General features: G+C 32.9%; 1 protein-coding gene across 2 annotated transcripts in view; it reads left to right on the top strand.

Annotated features, from left to right (window-relative positions):
- Window positions 1-20577, top strand: part of LRCH2 (leucine rich repeats and calponin homology domain containing 2) — a 108815-nt gene that overhangs the window by 72573 nt on the left and 15665 nt on the right. For both annotated transcript variants that reach the window (XM_023526453.1, XM_011386071.1), the window contains exons 13-15: window positions 6331-6379; window positions 6458-6574; window positions 15960-16004. In XM_023526453.1, the coding sequence (XP_023382221.1) occupies window positions 6331-6379; window positions 6458-6574; window positions 15960-16004 (211 nt within the window). The remainder of the gene's footprint in view (window positions 1-6330; window positions 6380-6457; window positions 6575-15959; window positions 16005-20577) is intronic.

Below are 20577 nucleotides of genomic sequence, written 5' to 3'. Positions count from 1 at the left end.
AAAATCATTTAACTGGATTTAACCCACTCTCCCCTTTTGAATACTGATTCTGTTATATTACATATTTGTTCTCCTTAAAGTTTGTTATTACCTTCCCTCTCAGTTCCTTTCATTCTCATCTTCCTTCTTCCCCAGGTTCCTAACATTCTCTTGAGAAAACCCCAGCTGCCACAACCTGAAAACTGTGATATCTAATCCTGGCCTTTTCTTCACAGGATTATTACTTCAACTCATTTTCAAAACAATTACCCAGAATGTCTAACCACTCTGCTGTACACCTGAAACTGATATAAAATAATATTGAATGTCAACTGTAATTGAAAAGCAAAACAGAAACAAAAAACAGTCACCCAATTCCTTATTTAAAACAAAATAAAAATTATTTAAAATTTTTCCTGATTGTAAGAGTAATATAGCTTTATTGTTGAAAAATTGGAAAATTTAAACACAAGGAAAAAATTAAGTAAACATCACTCATTATCTTATTCCCCCGAGATAAGTCATAGTATTTTGGTATTTTTCTCTTTAGACCTTTTATTATATATGTGTGCATGAATATTTTCATGAGCATGTGTGTATATGTGTACATATATATACAATGTAGAGTCGTATTACCTGTTGTCTACTCAACACTTCCACTGGATGTACAGTAGCCTCCCTCTTTATTGCAGTTTTGCTTTTTGTAGTTTCAGTTATCCACAGTCACCAACAGTCTGAAAATATTAAATGGAAAATTTCAGAAACAAACGATTCATAAATTTAAATTATCTGCTGTTCTGAGTAGTGTGATGAAATCTTAAGCTGTCCCATTCCATTCTCCCTTATTTGTTTGTCCAGTGTATCCACATTGTGTATGCTCTCTGCTCTTTAGTCACTTAGTAGTCGTCTGGGTTATCAAATCAACTATTGTGATATTGCAGTGTTTGAGTTCAAGTGACCCTTATTTTACTTAGAAATATTCCCAAAGTGCAAGAGTAGTAATGATGGCAGTTTGGATATGCCAAAGAAAAGCTGTAAAGTTTTTCCTTTAAGTGAAAAGGTATGCATATATAGGAAAACATCATATATAGGGTTTGGTACTATCTGCTGTTTTAGGCATCCACTGTGGGTCTTGGAACGTATCCCTGTAGATAAGAGGGGACTACTGTATAACAGGCATATGAAACTTAACTTTCTAAAACCATACTCTTAAACTCCCTCCTTGTACCTCTAAACCTGTTTATCCTGCATTTTCCCGCATTCTGGAGAACGTCTACTTAATTTTTTAGTTGCTTAGCTCAGAATCTACGGAGTCATCCTTGTTACTTTCTTTCACATCCCAAATCTAATTCATTAGCAAATCTTGTTGACTGTACCTTCAGAATATACCCAGAATCTGATCACATCTTACCACCACCTCCATACCTACCACCCTAGCCTCAGCCATCTCTTACTTCAATTATTGCAAAAGATCATCCTAACAGGTCTCTTTTTGACCCTTACTTTCCTTTACTCTGTTTTCCAAAAAGTCTCCGATATTTTGAAAATGTAAGTCACATCATGCCATTCTTCACAATTCCCTAATGACTTCCCATCTCATTTAGGATAAAAACTTAGAGTTCTTTAAGGACTTGTAAACCTCTACATTATTTAGCTCCCTGCCATCTTCCTTTCTTGCCTTGCTCTTCATGGTTATTGCTTCTCCAGCTATACTGGCCTCCTTGTTGTATCTCAGCACATCAGGCATTTTGGCCACCCTCAAGGATTTTGCCCTCGCCTGGAAAGATTTTCATCCCTAGATAACCATATGGCTTATTCCCTTGACTTCAGGTTTCTTCTCAAGTGTCACTTCATCAGCAAGGGATTCCCTGAACAATTTATGTAAAAGAGCATGCTTCCCCAACTTTTTTGTTCCTTTTCTATAACTTTTTAAATTTTTTTTTTTCTCTACAGAACTTAATACCATCTGACATTCTAAATACATACTTCTTTTTGTCATTGTTCATCATCACCACCCCACCATCCCCTGGGCATGGTACAATGTTGGCTTTATCATTTATTAAGACTGATAACTGAAATGTTCAAAACTACTTGTGCATTTGTTTTTCTCTTAAAGTTCTATTATTTTCCCTTCATCTATTCTGAAGCTCTTATTAGATACATAAATGTTTAGTATTGTAATGTCATCTTGATAAATTTACCAAGAAGGACATTATGAAATGACCTTCTTTATGATCCTGGTAATAAATTTTGCTCTGAAGTCTACTTTTCTGATATTAATATAGTCATCCCAGCTTTCTTTTGCTTAATGTTAATATATCTTTCTCCATTCTTTTATTTTTAACCTATTTGTATCTTTATGAAGAAAGTGGGTTTCTTATATTTAGCAGATGATAGCATTTTCCTTTTTTTAAATCAAATCTGACCATCTGACTTTTAATTGCAATGTTAAGATGGTTTGTATTTAATGTAATTATTGATATTAATGGGTTTAATTACTGTCTTATGTGTTTCTTTTTTGTCTTATCTATTCTTTGTAGCTGTCTTCTTTTTCTGCCATTTTTCAAATTATATTTTTAAATTTATGTTTATCTCCTTTCTAGGCCTATTAGCTATAACTTTGTTATGTTATGTTACTGGTTGTTTTAGGGTGTAAAGTATAATATTTAACTCACCACAGTTTACTTTCAAGTGCTATTATGGCATTGTCATATATAGTAAGTATAAGAACCTTCAGTATACTTCTGTTTCGTCCCTCTTGGTCTTTGTGGTATTGTTACCACACCTTTTCTGTATATGTTATAAACACTGCAGTACATTGTTATATTTGCTTTAAACAGTTGATAGTTTCTTTGAAGATATTTAATCAGAATAATGTCATTTATCTTTCCTCCCTTAGTTCCCATCTCCAGTACCTTTTATTGCTTTCTGTAGGTCCATATTTCCATGTAGATTATTCCTCTTCTACCTGAAAAATATACTTTTTTACTTTTGCTGCTGGTCTGCCAGTGTTGAGTCTTTTCAGCTTTTGTATGTCTGAAAGTGTCATTTTGCCTTCATTTTTTAAAGATATGTCTGCTAGTATAAAATTCTAGGCTAACATTTTCATTTTCTTTCAGTACTTTAAATAGGTTTCTCCATTGTCCTTTGGGTTGTGCTGTTTCCAATGCAAACTCTATTGTCAGTATTTGTTTCACTGAACCTAATGTGTCTTTTCTCTGGCTGCTTTTTACATTTTCTCATTATCATTTATTTTTAAGTAATTTGATTATTATGTATCTTGGCATAGTTTTCTTCATGTTTCTTTTGCTTGGAGTTCATGGAGTTTCTTTATGGGTTTATTGTTTTCATGAAATTTGAAAATTTGGGGCCATTATTTCTTCAAATATCTTTTCTGTCACCTGATCTATTCTTCTGAAACCCTAATTATGTATATATTATTAGGCCACTTGAAATTTCGCACAGATCACTGCTATTCTATTCCTTCTTTTTCAGTATTTTTCTTTCTGTGTTTGATTTTTGCTGGTTATTTTTCAATGTTTTTATGTTCACTAATCATTTGTTATGAAATGCCTAATCTGTAGTTAATCTCATCCAGTTTATTTTGATTTCAGATATTCTTTTTGTCTCTTAAACTTTGATTTTTATCTATTTTATATCTATTATGTCTGTGCTTAACATGTTCAGTCTTTCTCTCTAGCTTCTTGAACATTGATTGCCTGGTTGAATTTTTGATTGAATACCAGACATTGTGAACTTCACCTTCTTGGATGCTAGATATTGTGATATAAATGTCCTCTCACTTTGTTCTGGGATATTGTTAAATTATTTGGTAACAATTTGATATTTTGGGGACTTGTTTTTTGACTTCCTATATGGGATCACATAACAGATGATTATAATGAGATGTTAGTTTAGGACCAAATTTACCCACCTACTGCAGTAAGACCTTGCTTAGTACTCTGCCTGATGCCCCATGAACTATGAGGTTTTCCAGTCTGGCTAGTGAGAACTGGTACTATTCTTAGTCTTACGTGAGTCTGAATATTACTCTCTCTAATTTTTCGGGGGATTGTTTTGCCTAGAGTAGTTTCCTCACATGCATGATCAGTGATCATTACTTAGCTGAAAATTTGAAGGATGCCGCTGTAGAACTCTTAAGTTCTTTGTGCATTGCTCTTTTTTCTTTCTTTCTTTCTTTTTTTTTTGTTACTTTCTCCTGTTAACTCCATCTCCCTTTTTCTCCCTGGCTCTCAGCTTTGTTTCCTCAATTGAAGGAGACCCCTGGGCCCAGCCTTAGTTCCCCCTCTCTGGTTTGTGGCCTGGAAACTCTCTTACTGCAGCAACCTGACTCAGTTGTAGGATTCACCTTGTTTGTTACCATGTCTAAGGGATAAATGTATTTTTTTGCCTGATATCCAGTATCTTAGAAAGTATAATTTTATATATTTGTCTGTTCTTTTATTGTTTTCAGTCAGAGTATAAATCTTGTCACTGTTAACTCTATCTTGGCCAGATATAAATTCTAATTTTTACATTTTTATGTAATTTGTCAATATTTAGTTTTATTTCTTTCATATGCCCTCTCCATGCCAACATTTAAAAAAGTACTGCCCATGTTTTTCAAGTAATTATGTGATTTCACCTTTATTTATATTTAAATCTTTTAGTTCATTAATTTTAGTATTTGATATGAAGTAAGAAGTATAGTTTTTTTCTTCCTCTCATCCTCCCTCTTTCCTTCCTTTTCTTACTTCCTCTCCTCCTCTCCCTTTTTCTTTTTTCTTTCAGTATTTTACAGTTGGTTAACTGGTTGTTTTCAACACTCTTTGTTACAAAATTCATCATTTCCACAATGATTTAAAATTTTATTTTTATTATAAGTTCTACTTGTGGTCCTGTACTTCTCTTCCACTTAAAAATCTATAGATTCTGGAGGTTATACTAATTTATTTCTGTAATTTAATAGAATATATGTAATTTCCCAGTAGGGAAATTCCCCTTTATTATATAATTTTTGTCTTCTTGGTTATCCATTTTTCAAATTAACTTTGTAACTCTTTTATCAGATTTCTAAAACAAGCTAAAAAATATGTTTGAAGGAGAAGTTATACATATAATATTTAGTCTTTCTGCCCAAGAACTTTCCAGTCATTCAGTTCCCTTACTAGACGTTTGTAGTTTTTTTATGTAGGTCTTTGTGAATGTCCAGTAAGTTTTTCCCTAGATATTTTTTACTTTTTTTCCTTTTATAAATGAGATTTCTTCTAATTTTTTTTTCTTTATAATTTGTTATAGTTGATGTATAGGAAAACTATTAACTTTTTTTGTTTAATTATTAAATGCTCATCTACTTTTATTGTATATAACAATCATATACAACTTTATTATATCATAATTCTGGCCTAAAATGAAAGTAGTATCCAGAATAATTAATAATGCTAAACAGTCATTTAGTGCTTGCGAATCACCTTAGAAATTTGTCAGATGAACCAGGTGTCCCAGGTTTCTCTCTAAAACCTTTATAAAGAAATTTTTTAAGAAAACTATTAACTTTTGTATATATTTTTCTGTAACCGTTAACCTTATTTCTCTTGACAATAATAAATTTTCGTATTTTACTTTCCTTGTATAATTATGTTTTCTATAAATTTTGGAAATTTGTTTCTTTCTAATTTTTAAGTGTTGTTTCTTTTATTACTGTACTGTATAGAAGTTCCGCAATAATGTTGAATAATACCAGCTCAAGGGGACATTTTGTTTTTGTATCTTTTCTAATGGAACTCCTTGGTCAAATTTGCTACCTAAGAATAGCATACACACTTTACCTTACTCCTGAAAAATCTAGAGGAAAAGAATTTCTACCACAGCCCCTGCATGTCAGAATGGATGGTTAGAGGCTCATGATCATTAATTTAATAGGCAAAAAAAGAATTACTCTCCTAAACTCTTTGGCATTAAGACAGAATTTGTCTAATAATATTAGTTTTTTTTTCTTTTTCTCAGTTTTAGGTAATGATTTTAATGTAACAAATATCCTGTCTATTCTTTTACTGTATGTTTATAGGTATTTTATTTCTTTTGGCTTCTAAAAAGTCCTTAGAGTAGTCCTATGTATAAGGTGATATTAAATAAGCCCATTTTGATGTTTTTTTTAAAGCAGTATAGTTGATAGGAGACTTAAATAAGTTTTGTCAACTTTTAAGTTTTATGTTCTTAGTTCAAGGCACAGGCATAAGTAAATTTTTTAGATTTCTGGTAAAAAAAATAGACAACTTTATAATATTTATAATATATACCTAACGGTAATTCTAAATACTTTAACATATTAAAGCATCTTTAATTTTTTAGTGTCTCAGCAGATGAAGTTAATTCACCATTATCACCCCTCACATGGCAGGTAAGAGGAAATTAAATTACTATTATATTTAATATTTTGTTTTCCTTTATTTAGTTAAAAGAAATTGTTTCATTACAGCCCTTAGAAAATCAGAAGGATCAAATAGATGAACAACAGTGGCCAGAATCTCAACCTATAATCTGGCAGACTGAAGAAAGGAGACGGAGCAAACAGATTAGAAAAGAATATTTCAAGGTACTTTAATTAAAATTGTAAAATTTACTTTGTTATTAGTTTTAATTTTATCAATTTTGTGTTAGAGTAGAATATAGCTCTAGTTAAATATAGTGAATGTGTTATTTATCTTGATTTCCCACATGTATGTGGTATAGATAATATGATCCAGTTATAGCCATAAAATTTCAATAATTTAGATAATTACAAATGAGTAGATCACTCTGAATTGTGATTTATCAAATACTTTACAAGAAAGTTTAATGTTTGGTCCACTGCTAGCAATATGTAGTAATGTTTTAAAAGAATTGCCTAGAAAAAGTCTTTTATTGGATTTGTTTCAATAGTTAACACGTTTGCATTTAGCTTTAACTGTTTCTGTGTAAATAAATGCTACTTTTGTGGTTCTAAAAAAAAGATTAAAAGTGTTTTCTCCACCACTTTATTTTCTTCTTATTACATTAGTAAATATCTTAAAGTGGTCTTTTATCTTAACTAAACTAAAGGCTCAGACCATCTGAATTATTCCAAATTTCTAGTTAGCATAGTTTTAATAAAATTTTACTGTGTAGACATTTGTAAATATTGTGATATTATCTTTTTTGGTTAAGGTGTGCTATATTTGCAGATGCCAATCATTGAAATTGGAATAATCTTTAGTACTAGTCAGAATCCATTATTGGCAATTCCAACTCTAATGAACAGTGCAAACAATGTAGCTTCTGATCCATGAATAGCTGTTGCCCTTGTGTACCTTTTCTACTTCTCAAAGCTTAATTTATATTTAATAATAATTTTATCTGAATACTTAGTTCTAAGCTAAATTATAGGCAATTTGAAGTTTATATCACTAATAAGTAAAAATATTTTTCATGTTTTTCTCTGTTTGCTGGAAGTTGGTTCTAATGCACATTGATCTGTTTCCTTATATGGGAATATAATGTATATTTAGAAGTAGTATTATATGACCAAAACAAAAATATTATATGTCTTAGTAAATTTGTGGTAAGTTTAATCCTTCAACAAATAATTACTAGATCTTTTTAAATGAGCTTTATGTTACCTTATCAATATGAGAGAGAATGAAAAAATAAAACACATGAGGAAAAAGGGAAGGGCATTCTAAGTAAGAACCTTGGGTAGTAATGGTGAAAGTCTTTTTATCCCAACCCATTACAGATTTGCAGTTATATTTACATTCTGTCATTTATTTTTAAGTCCTCTCTTGTAGTTTATGTGGCCTTGAACAAAGGCATTAAATAAAATTTGTTAATAGGTAGAACTTAATGAGTGACTAATGGTTTGGGGAAAATTTAGTATTTCTGACTAATGAAAGAGATTTTAATATTTATTTGATCTACCAGTATAGTAAAAATAGACAAAGTCTATTTTTCAAAACACTTGCATAGCACTTACTAAGAACCAGGCACTACTGTAAGTACTTTTCAAATATCAACTCATTTAATCTTCATAACAACCCTATGAAGTAATTACAATTATTATTATTTCTATTTTACAGATGGGGAAATTAAGGCACAGGGAGGCGAAGTAATATGCTTCAGGTCACATAGCTATTAAGCAGCTGAGTCAAGATTTGAACCCAAAGCCTATGCTATACTGCCTGTTTACCTACTGTGGATAGCCTAATATCAAATGAACAAACACTTTCAAATCAATGCAGTGTTATTGTTTTTAAAAATATTTTATAATAACTCAGGTGAACTTCTTAATAAAGTCTTAATAGAGGCCTCAGTGACCCTTTAAAAAATAGTTTAATTTAATAGCATCATTTGTTGACAAGTATTTTATTTTTGTGGCTTAAACGTACCTTCTGTAATACTGCTATTTTATAAGTTGCTAAGAGATCAAATGAGATAATCTTTGAAATGTCTATTACATAATCATCATCCAATAGATATTAATAAAGTAGGTACAAAGATAAACTTCAGTCACTGGGAAATGTTTTAAGGAGATATGTAGTTCTCCTCAATAGTCAGAAGATGTCAGTGTTAGGACACTTGAAAAAAATTGAATGTCAACAATCTTTTCCTAAGATGTGAAAAAAAATTATAAAGTTGAGCTACTGCTCTCTAAATTAAGTCAAAACCATTATTCAGAATTGCCGATATTTTCATGATTAAAATATTGATTTCTATGAAATATCTTTCATTCAAAAAGAAAATTTCTCCTAATCATGTATCTCCCAAGAATCAAAAGAGTTTTTGAAATGATATATTACTGAACTTAATCTGGATTTATAGTTTATTAAACATTAAAATATACTATTCTAGAGATTTATATCAAATTGTTACTGAACTGACTCAGGGATGGCTCCTTTAGCTTTGCTGCGTTATGAGCTTTTGTGTAACTATTCTAACAAGTATAAATGACTGAGCCACTGGATTTCTTTGTGTTTCATGATAAATTATTCATGTTGTTGTTATTCAGTATATTTACTGAAAGTGTTTGTATGTATGCTTGTGTATGTGTGTCGCTCTATTATTGCTGCTTAGTTGCCATGACTAATTTTGAGTAGTATATTTATTAGGCAAGCCTCTGAAACTAAGTAAAAAATGTTTTAACGTATTGGCCAGATTATGTGAACAAAAAGATAAATTAGATTATATGAGAAGTAAATCACTGTAGGAGAGTTACATTAACTCTTTAGATTCCCTGGCCACTATAGTATAGATTACTACTCTAGTTAATAAAATTTATGTCCTTGTTGCCAAAATAAAATCACTACAATTCTTGAAGTAAAGGTATTCCAGGAAATGCATTATTTCATTAAAAAATCTTTTACAGAAGTGTATTAATATTATTTTAATAAAATATACAACAAAATATGAAAATCTAACCTCTTGTTTATAAATTACATTTAATGTAAATTAGTAGCTTTAATTTCTTGTAAGAATGATATAGCACATGAATTTCTAAATGTGTTTGCCAATTGATTTCTAAACCAGAAAAATTAAAAAGTATTAGAATAGCTAAACCAAGTTAATCTTAAAGATTATTTGATTTATTGAAATGCCATATATAATTCTCTTCAAATGTATCTCATTACGGCTGTGATTAAACATATGACTTGTAAAATACATATCTGATTTCATAAATAAAGTATAATATTTTTTCATTTTTTTATAGCTTTATTGAAATATAATAAACAATTAGTTGCTCATATTTACAGTGTATAATTCCATGAGTTATTTTCAATTATAGTTGCTATACAATAATAGTTTCAGTCATATAGCATAGTGATTAGAGACCTATATAACTCACAAAGTGATCAAGCCACTAAATCTAGTGCCCTTCTACCCTTTTACCTATATATTACAGTATTGTTGACTGTATTCATTATGCTATACTTTATATCTCCATGAATATTTTGTAACTGTCCATTTGTACTTCTTAATCCCTTTGCCCTTTTTCACCTACCTCCCCAAGCCCCCTCCCGTCTAGTAGCCCTCAAAATATTCTCTGTATCTATGAGTTTGTTTTTGCTTTTGTTGCTGTTGTTTATTTTGTTCTTTAGATTCCACAAGTACATGAAATCATGTGGCATTTGTCTTTCTCTGACTTACTCCATTCAGCACAATATCCTCTAGGTCCATCATGCAGTATCTTTTTTCCATCCCCTTCCTTTTAGTCTGTGTGTCTTTTAATTTAAAGTGAGTTTTTTCTAGGCAGATTATGTAAAGGTCTTGTTTTCTTATCCTTTCAGCCACCCTATCTTTTGATTGGAGCACTTAATTCTTTTTCATTTAAGGTACTTGTTGATAGATATGTAGTTATTGCCACTCTTTATTCATGTTTTTGTTACATATTTTTTTCTTCTCAAAGAAATCTCTCCAACATTTCCTGTAATACTGGCTTGGTGGTGATGAACTCCTTTAGCTTTTTCTTGTCTGAGAAGCTCTTTATGTGTCCTTTGACACTAAATGATAGCTTTGCCGGATAAAATAATCTTGGTTGTAGATTCTGGGTTTTCACCACATTGAATATTTTGTGCCAAGCCCTTCTGTCCTGCAAGGTTTCTTTTGAGAAATCAGCTGCCAGTCTTATAGGTGCCCCTTGTAGGTAACTAACTGCTTTTCTCTTGCTGCTTTTAAGATTCTCTCTTTGTATTTAACATCTGGCATTTTAATTATGATGTGTCTTGGTGTGGGCCTCTTTGGGTTCATGTTTTTTAGGACTGTCTGAGTTTCCTGAGGTTGTATGTATATTTCCTTAACTAGGTTAGGGAAGTTTTCCATCATTATTTCTTCAAATAGGTTTTTCACTTCTTGCTCCCCGTCTTCTCATTCTGGCACCCCTGTAATGCAAATGTTGTTACTTTTTATTTTGTTCCATAGGTTCCTTAAATTATCTTCATGTTTTTGGATTCTCTTTTCTTGTTGCTGTTCTGATTGGGTGTTCTCTGCTAACTGATCCTCTGTATCGGTGTTTTGATCCTCTTTATCCACTCTGTTGATTCCCTCTTCATCTCAGATAATGTGTTCTTCATTTCTGACTGGTTCCCTTTTATAATTTCCACTGCCATTTTTATGTTTTTTTATCTCCTTGTTAAAGTTCTCACTGATTTTCATCTATACTTCCCTAAAGTTCATTGAGCATTGTTATAACCGGTGTTTAAATTCTGCATCTGTTAGATTACTTGACTGCATTATATTTGGATCTCTGTTCTGTTCTCTCATATAGTTTCTGCTTCTTTGTCTTCCCATTTCGGCTAGCTTTCTGTGTCTGTTTCCATGTACTACACAAAGCTCCTAAGTTTCCTGGTCTTATTAACATGGTTTTGTGTAGTTGGTGTCCAGTGGCACAGTCCTGGGAGGGGTTCAGCTGCAGGCCAAATTTAGTCCAAGCCTCTACCCTTCCAGGGCCACCTGTTAAGATTCAGCAAGCAATCCACAGATGCCGTGCTTATAGTTACCTCAAGAGGCCATACCAGAAACCGAGGCCAGGTGCCACCAGTGCAGGGCTTGGAGCTGCTCACCAAGGGGCACAGGGCACACCACAGACACTGCTGGATATGGTTTGGGTAGGGTCACGAGTTGGGGGAGGCAGAGTTTCAGGGAATCCTCTGGGCAGAGCGACCTCTGTTATCCAGTTTTAGGATGTCTCAGCTGTGGCTGCACCTGCCTCCGCACATTGTTAGTGGGGAGGGATCAACAGAGGAACAATGGGTACCACCAGCTCTTCTGCCCAGGAGAAAGCCTTACCTCCTGGCCCTTGCTCCGACAATTCAGTGTCCACCTATAAGTCCATGGCACCCCTCAAGCAGCCAACCCCATGCTGTTGCTCAGAGCGAGCGAGTTCGTTACCACGAAAGTCCGGTCTCAGACACAGCCCCTTTAAGAGGAATGTCTGCACCTGCTGGCTGTAGTTGCCATTGCTTCTGTCCCACTCAGGAGCTTGGGACCAGTCAGACTTGCATCTCTATCCCCTCCTACCTCCTACTGTTGCCAGATTATTTATTTCTCTCTCTAGTTTTAGGGCTTATGTTTATTCAGACCCCAGGTGACTCTGCTTGCTGTTTGCTCCATGTCTCCATCAAAGCTCTGGTGTGGTCACAAGAGGAGATGTACAAAGCCTCTACCATCTGCGCCATTTTCCCAGTCTCCCTATAGTATAATATTTTAATTTAAAGACTTACTCCCAAGGAAATTATTTTTATATGTTTTTTATGATCATGGTTAATTTTGTACTGGAATAAGGAAGCCAACTGGGCTTGTGAAATAACCTGATTTGTTTTGAATCAGAGTTTGTGCAGTTACTCTCTTTTCTATGTAATTAATATAAGCTTCGGAAATGAACTGGCCTTTCTGTTTCTGAACAGGCCTCTATTGTGATATTTTAAGTGTAATAAAACTTCAGTTATTTAGACTAATATTAGTTGAGAACAGCTGAGTTAAATTTGTAAAAAATTTGGACTTATAAATTATTTTCAAATCTATGTATATATTAAGTTTTGGGTCTTAGATATGTACAGTAATATCTAATGTGCAGTAATACAAACTATGTTTTCATGTATAATGGATTTTTTAATTAAAATAATAATTGAGTAACAATAATACAAGTTTTATTGCCTAAGTTCTTGACTGCATCATCCTGTTTCTTTCCTTTATCAATTATCTACTTACTCTTCTATGTCCTATCTGTTTACCTTCCATCTTATAAATGTTCTCAGACCCCTACCATTATCCCTGATTCCTTTTTCAGCTGTTGCCTTATCTCTTTGCTTTCTTTTAGGGCCAAGCTTTCCATTTCTAGGTATCTAATTTCTCATCACTCCTTACAGTGCGGTCTGGCTTTCACCTCCATTTCTTCATTGAAATAGCCCCTCACTAGAGCTTCACATATACCTACTAATGACAAAATCTAGTTTAGGAGATGACAGTGATGACACATCTTTTTCTTTCTTTTTCTTTTTCTTTTTTCTTTTTCTTTCTCTCTCTCTCTCTCTCTCTCTCTCTCTCTCTCTCTCTCTCTCTCCCTCCCTCCCTCCTCCCTTCCTCACTGCTTCCTTCCTTCCTTCCTTCCTCCCTCCCTCCCTCCCTCCCTCCCTTCCTTCCTTCCTTCCTTTCTAGTAGAAAAGGAAAAATTTATTAGAAGAGAAAATACACTTCCACAAGAGAAGCGTGTCTCGAAAGGCCCACATCTTTCTTCTTGAAACTACTTTCTTAGTTTATGCCTCATATTTTTCTTCCCATATTCTTCTGTTTTCTTTTTGATGTTCTCATCTAACTTTTCTTGTGCTTGCTCATCCTCGTTTTATTACTCTAAACACTCTGTCTGAAGCTTTTATTACTCCAGATGTCTCTTTTATTGATCTGGGTCTGAATTTACATCCCATAACTTTTTTTCTGGTCTCCAGACCTGTATTTCTGTTTGTCTAGATGCCCTACATATATTGCACATTCAATATGTCTCCCCTTTCTGCCATCCTCCACCATGGAACTTGCTCCTCTATTCTGTTCTTTATTTTTGTTAGTGGTAGTGATATCTGCTCTATTGTCTAAGCTCTATATCTCAGTCCTTCTCATCTTTCCCTCTCTTTTCCCTCACGTAATTGTTACCAGGATGTTAATTAAACATCCTTTCTCCAATTCACCTCTTTTCCATCTCTACTACCCTGGCTTTTGTTGGAGCCCTCATTTATTTCTTGTCTGGGCAATTGCAATGACATATTTTTAAAATTAAAGTACAGTTGACTGTAATACCTTCTTAATCATCTCCCTTTCTGTAGCTTCACAGCTTTCGGAGAGATCCCTGACCTAAATTTCTTTATTAGCTTTCCATTATTAATAACAAAGTTTGGGTATCTTAAAAACTTCATTGGCCATATTTACTTACTTCTCTAACTTTTATTACTTGCCACAATTTACTCTCCTCACTAGCCATATTACTCTTTGTTTTCTGCATAAGCCGAACTTTTCCATTCTTTTATATTTCCTTTTTTGGGGGGAATGCCAGTTCTTTAATTTCTGGCAAATACCTACTAATTATTCAGGATTTAAAGATGGGAGAATAGCATAATGGTTAAGAACCTGGGTTTCTAGAATCAAACGACTTGGATTCTAGTTCTAACTTGGTATATCTACTAACTGTGCAACTTTGACAAGTTACCTAACATTGCTGAGCATATATATATATATTTTTTTTAAATTTTCAAAGGACTCTAATAGTATCTTTACAGGATTGTTAAAAGTATGGAATGATATAATGTAAAGTGCTTAGACAGCACTTGCCACAGAGTATGCACTTAATAAATATTAGCTTATCATTCACTCAGTTGTCTTTGTTTTGTTTTGGTGGTTTTTGTACCAGTCATATTTTATTAGATGTTAATTCTCAATTAGGACATGAAAGGATTTAGCAAAGATCAGAGCTGCCAGGCAAAGAAAGTCATGATCAGGAATGCAGACTGTGCCCTCCACACTGGGCCCTCTTAAATGGTACTTGCATAGCTGCTTCACTGTTTATTTACTTGTAAGAAAGACAGTAGTTTTAAAGCATTATGGAAACTCCAGCAATGCTCTCTTTCTTATTACATACTTTTTGTAATAAGAAAGAAATACCGATTGATAATAACCTCTTAGAAATGCTCAACAGTGCCTTTAGGGGTAAAATCCCACATTAGTTTCTAGCTTGGCAGCTTCTCTATTTTGACATCCATGAGTTTCTTCTCCTTTGCTGATATAACTGATGCCATCTTGGAGTCCTAGTGTCTGCTGTCCAAATGTCACTCTTGTTGAAGTAGAGTAGAACCAAGAATAAGTAACATAAGCGAGCATAGCAAATAGGTTATTCACACATGCCAATTCCATTCAGTGGCTTATACACTGGATTGAAAGCATATCGAGACTATGTTTGGGATCAGCTGGAAAGAGCACCCTTGTAGATTAATGATAGTTGTCTTAAATCTCAGCCTCTAATTTGTGGTTGAGCTATCAGATAGGTAATTTGTTTTTCCAAGAGTTATGGAAGATAAAGCTGCATAAGTAAAGGAGGCTGTTAAATAGAATCTTGAATGCCAGGCAAATTTGGATATAATCCAAAAGTTATTTGTTTTTCAACAAGAGAGTCATGATTTGCAAGTATTGTTTTGAGATTACTCTGCCACTGATTTGCAGGATTATTTGTGGTGAGAAATCAGAAGAACTCTGCTTGTTGTCATACTGTATATTTTTTGATTCTAAGAAGCACTTTTTCACATACTAGCATTTTTTTTATATTGACCATATTACCTCTACGCCTCAGTGTAAAATGAAGATAATAGTATTTACATCAGAGTTATTATTAAGATTAAATGTGTTAATACATGTAACACACTTCAGTCAGTGCCTGACAGGTAAGACATTTCAATCAGTGCCAGATAGTAAGCTCTAGCATAAGTTTAGCTGTTATCATTACTATTATTATTATGTAGTCAATATATACATTTAATATAGTATTTTTTTTACCTGAAATCAGTAGGTTTCTTAATAATGGATGACATTTTTAAATGGTGAGATTACAGACTAGGTGTAAGATAATGGGGACCTAAGATACTGTGATAGTTGTGAAAATTCAGAAGTAAATCTGAGATAACAAAAACAATTGATGTATTAGATATACTGGATTTAAAAAAAGGATTTAAGACAACCCTCAGACTGTAAAACTGAATGGAAAATGGATTGATTTAAGGAGGAAATGTTACTTGATATATGTAAAGTACTTAGAAGGTACTGTTTGTGTTAGCTATTAGAAAGTAGTAGAGGTATTTAAACTGGTTATATAATTAAACTTGGCATCAGATAATTTAATAAAATACCAAATTATGAATAAACCTCACATATAATTTACTACTAGAGATTTCATATGATCAAGGAAAAATAAAGTATGTTTTTAAAATATTTTTCAGTATAAATCATCAAGGAAGAATTCAAGTAGCCATGAAAATGATGAGGTGAGAAAAGAGGGTAATAATAATTACTTAAAATATTTACTTGACATGTAGTTGTCTCAATCAGAGTAAAATGAAATCTATCTTTTGGTTTCTTTGTTATTTAATGCCTGGTTTCTCCAATAAAACTGAACATCATATAATTATTAATTTAATCGTAATTTCCATGTGTTTCAGAGCAACAATAGTTCAATTTTAGAATTTTATTAACTTTTTTTTATTTTTGATTTTGAGGCTGAACTTCATTTTTACTTATTTTTTAAAATTTCTATTGGCATACAATATTATATTTCAGTTGTACAACACAGTGACTACACATTTATATAACATCACCTGTATAAATACAGTGCCCATCTGACACCATGCATAGTTTTTATAATACTACTGACTATGTTCCCCATGCTATATTCTACATCCCAATGACTGTTTTACAGCTACCAATTTGTAACTCTTAATCCCCTACCTCCTTCACCCATCCTCTCAGTCTGTCAATTGTCAAAATGCTGTCCATATCTATGAGCTTGTTTCTGTTTTGTCTGTTTGTTTATCTTGTTCTCTAAATTCCACATAAAAGTGAAATTATATGACATTCATCATTTTCTGTCAGTGTTCCATCACTCAGCACAATATTCCCTAAGTCGGTCTGTGTTGTTGCGGTGGCAAGATTTTTTTATGGTTGAGTAATATTCCATTGTACATCTGTACCACTTCTTTATCCATTCATCCATTGATGGACACCCAGATTGCCCCCATATCTTGACTATTGTAAATAATGGTGCACTGGTACACATGTCCCTTTGAAAAAGTGTTTTGGGTTTATTTGGCTAATTACCCAGAAGTGGGATTCCTGTGTCCTTCTTTGTCTTGTGTTATAGTCTTTGTTTTAAAGCCTATTTTGTCTGATATTCATTTTATTTATTTATTTACAATTATTAGGGTGACATTGGTTAATAAAATCAACAGATTTCAATTATACAATTCAATGATATGTCATATGTATATTGCATTGTGTGTTCACCATTCAAAGTTAAATTTCCATCAACAAATATTCGACCACATTTACCCCTGTCTACCTCTCTCCTCACTCCCTTCCCACTGGTTACCACTGTTTGTCTGTGTCCATGAGTCTGTTTGTCATATTCATTTTTTGCTTTTAGTTCTATATCCCACATATGAGTGAAATCATATGGTTCTTATCTTTTTCTGTCTGACTTATTTTGCTTAGCATGATAATCTCAAGATCCATCCATCTTGTCGCAAATGGCAGTGTTTTTTTTTTTAAATTAAAAATTATTGAGGTGACATTGATCAGCAAAATCTAATAAGTTTGAAGCGTACAATTCAACAGTATGTTGTATATATATTGCATTGTGTGTCCACTGCTCATAGTTAGATTTCCTTCCGTCACCAAATATTTGACCCCTTTTAGCCCTGTCTACCTCCCCCTCTCCCTTTCTCTCTGGTAACCACTAATTCACTATCTGTGTCCATGAGCCTGATATGTTTGTTGTTTTTAGATTTATAACACACATGTGAGTGATATCATATGGTTTTCAACTTTTTCTATCCGACTTATTTTGCTTAGCATGGTTATCTTAAGATCCATCCATGTTGTCACAAATGACATTTCATCTTTTCTTATAGCTGAATAATATTCCATTGTATATATGTACCACATATTCTTTATCCAATCTATTATAGGACACTTTGGTTGCTTCCATGTCCTGGCCACCTGTGAATAATGCTGCTATGAACATTGGGGTACATTAATTTTTGCAGATAAATGTTTTTAGGGTTTTTGGTAAATACCCAGAAGAGGGATTGCTCTATCATATGGTAATTCAATTCTTAGTTTTTTGAGGAACTTCCATACTGTTTTCCATGGCGCTGTACCAATTTGCAGTCCCACCAGCAGTGTATGAGGGTTCTTTATTCTCCACATCCTCTCCAACATTTGTTATTACTAGTCCTGTTGATGATAGCCATTCTAACAAGTGTGAGATGATATTTTATTGTGATTTTGATTTGCATTTCCCTAATAGCTAGTGAAGTTGAACATCTTTTCATGTCTGTTGGCCATTTATGTGTCTTCTTGGGAGAAGTGTGTATTCAGGTACTCTGCCTATTTTTTTAATTAGTTAATTTTTTTATTGTTGCGTTGTATGAGTTCTTTATATATTTTAGATATTAGACCCTTATCGGAGATGTTTGCAAATATATTCTCCTATTCAGATGGTTGCCTCTGCCTTGTTGATTCTTTTTTCAATTTACTGTGCAGAAGTGTTTTAGTTTGATGTAGTCCTACTCATTTATTTTTGCTTTTACTTCCCTTGCCTTTGAGCTCAAATTAATAAAATCCTCTCTAAGTTCTAGGTCCATGATTTAATACTTATGTTTTCTTCTATGCAATTTATTGTTTCAGGTCTTCTATTCCATTTTGAGTTAATTTTGGTGTATGTTGACAGAAGTCTAGTTTTATTCATTTCCATGTAGCTTTCCAATTTTTCCAGCACCGTTTATTGAAGAGGCTTTTCTTTTCTCATTGTATGTTTTTCATATCTTTGTCAGAAATTATTTGCCCATATATATGGAGGTTTATTTCTGGGTCATCGATTCTGTTCCATTGATCTTTGTGTCTGTTTTTCTGCCACTACCATGCTGTTTTGATTGTTGTCACTTTGTAGTATAATTTGAAGTCAGGCAGAGTGGTACCTCTGGCCTTGTTCTTTTTACTCAGGATTGCTTTGGTTGTTTGGTTTTTTGTTTTGTTTTTTCCATAGAAATCTGATGATTTTTCTGTTCTACTTTTTTTTAAATACCATTGGGATTTTGATGGGGATTGCTTTAAATTGGTATATTGCTTTGAGTAATAAGGTCATTGTAAGAATGTTGATTCTTCCAATCTATGAACATGGAATATCTTTCCACTTTTTTTGTGTCTTCTTCAATTTTTTTTTTTAATAATGTCTTCTAGTTTTCAGTGTATAGGTCCTTCATATGGTTCATTAGGTTTACACGTAGGTATTTTATTCTTTTTACAGCAATTGCAAAAGGAATTTTTTGAATTTCTTTTTCTGAAAATTCATTGTTAACATATAGGAATGCTATAGATCTTTTTACATTGATTTTGTATACTTAAACTTCACTGTATTTGTTTATTGTTTCTCATAGTTTTTTACTGGCGTCTTTAGAATTTTCTATATAAAGAATTATGTCTTCTACAAAAAGTGACATTTTGATTTCTTCATTCTCTATTTGGATGCCTTTTATCCCTATTGCAGATTTGAATCTTTACTCCCTCCCCTTTTCTGTTTTTGTTGTCTTGAATGATCCCTATTTATACTGTTAGTTCATTTCTAGGTTGAGTAGCTGTTGTCGTCTTCTCTTTATAAAGTTTTATTTTTTAACCTTTAACCATTATGTAATATTTAAGCTTCTAATACCCTGTTCTTAATAAGGCTTGCACTTTCCTGTTTCTTTCTGCCTGTTAGTCATCTTACTCATGTTATGTATTTTCAGTTATGTATTTTTTGTCCTTTTGTTTCAGGTAGAATGACCGACCCCCTTCAGTATTTCCTGTAATGTGGGCCTTGTGGTGGAAAATTTCCTCAGCTTTTGCATGTCTGAAAAAGTCTTTAATTTCTCCTTCACATCTAAAGGAGAGCTTTCCTGGATATATTTTTCTTCGCTGGTAATTTCTTCCAATAGTTTGAATATTTGGTTCCACTCCCTCCTAGCTTGTAAAGTTTGTGTTGAAAGTCTGATGATAATCTAATGGGTTTTCCTTTATAAGTTACTGTCTTCTTTTCCCTGGTTGCCTTGAGAATTATTTCTTTGTCATTAATTTTTGACAATTTTAATATAATGTGTCTTGGAGCGGGCCTTTTTGGGTTGAGATAATTAGGTATTCTGTTTGCTTCTTGAATTTGAGCATCCAATTCTTTCCATAAGTTTGGGAAATTCTCGTTGACTATTTGTTTGAACATGCTCTCTGTTCCCTTTTCCCTCTCTTCTACTTCTGGTATGCCCATTATTTTTATTTTGCTTTTTCTGATGGTTTCAGATGGTTCTTTTAGAATTCTTTCATCTTTTTTTCACTCTCAAGTCTCTTCCATTTGCATCATTTCCAGATTTCTGAATTGAATATCACTAATTCTTTCCTCCATCTGGTCTACTCTATTTCAGCAGCTTGCTCTTTCATTCTTCATTTCTTTTAATGAGTTTTTTATATCTAGAAGTTCTATTTGGTTCCTTTGGACTTGGAATCTCCTTGTTGTTCATTGATTTTCTTTCTAAGTTCTTTGAACTGTTGGTCAGAATTTTCTTGCATCTTGTTGAGTTTTTTTCAGAAGTGCAATCTTGAATTCCGTCATTTAAATCTCATATTTCTATATCTTTAACCTTATTTTCTGGAGATTTTTCATTTTCTTTCTGGGCTTCCTTGTCACCTTGGTTGCTCATAGTATTTGATGGACTATTTCTCCACCTGGGCATGAAAGGGAATGTACTCTGCTTTTTAAAAGAAGGAAGGGAGGAAGGAAGGAAGGAAGGAAGGAAGGAAGGAAGGAAGGAAGGA

The sequence above is a fragment of the Pteropus vampyrus genome, unplaced genomic scaffold (assembly GCF_000151845.1).
Source record: "Pteropus vampyrus isolate Shadow unplaced genomic scaffold, Pvam_2.0 Scaffold894, whole genome shotgun sequence".
NCBI classification, from domain to species: domain Eukaryota; kingdom Metazoa; phylum Chordata; class Mammalia; order Chiroptera; family Pteropodidae; genus Pteropus; species Pteropus vampyrus.
This window is presented reverse-complemented; position numbering and strand designations above follow the sequence as displayed.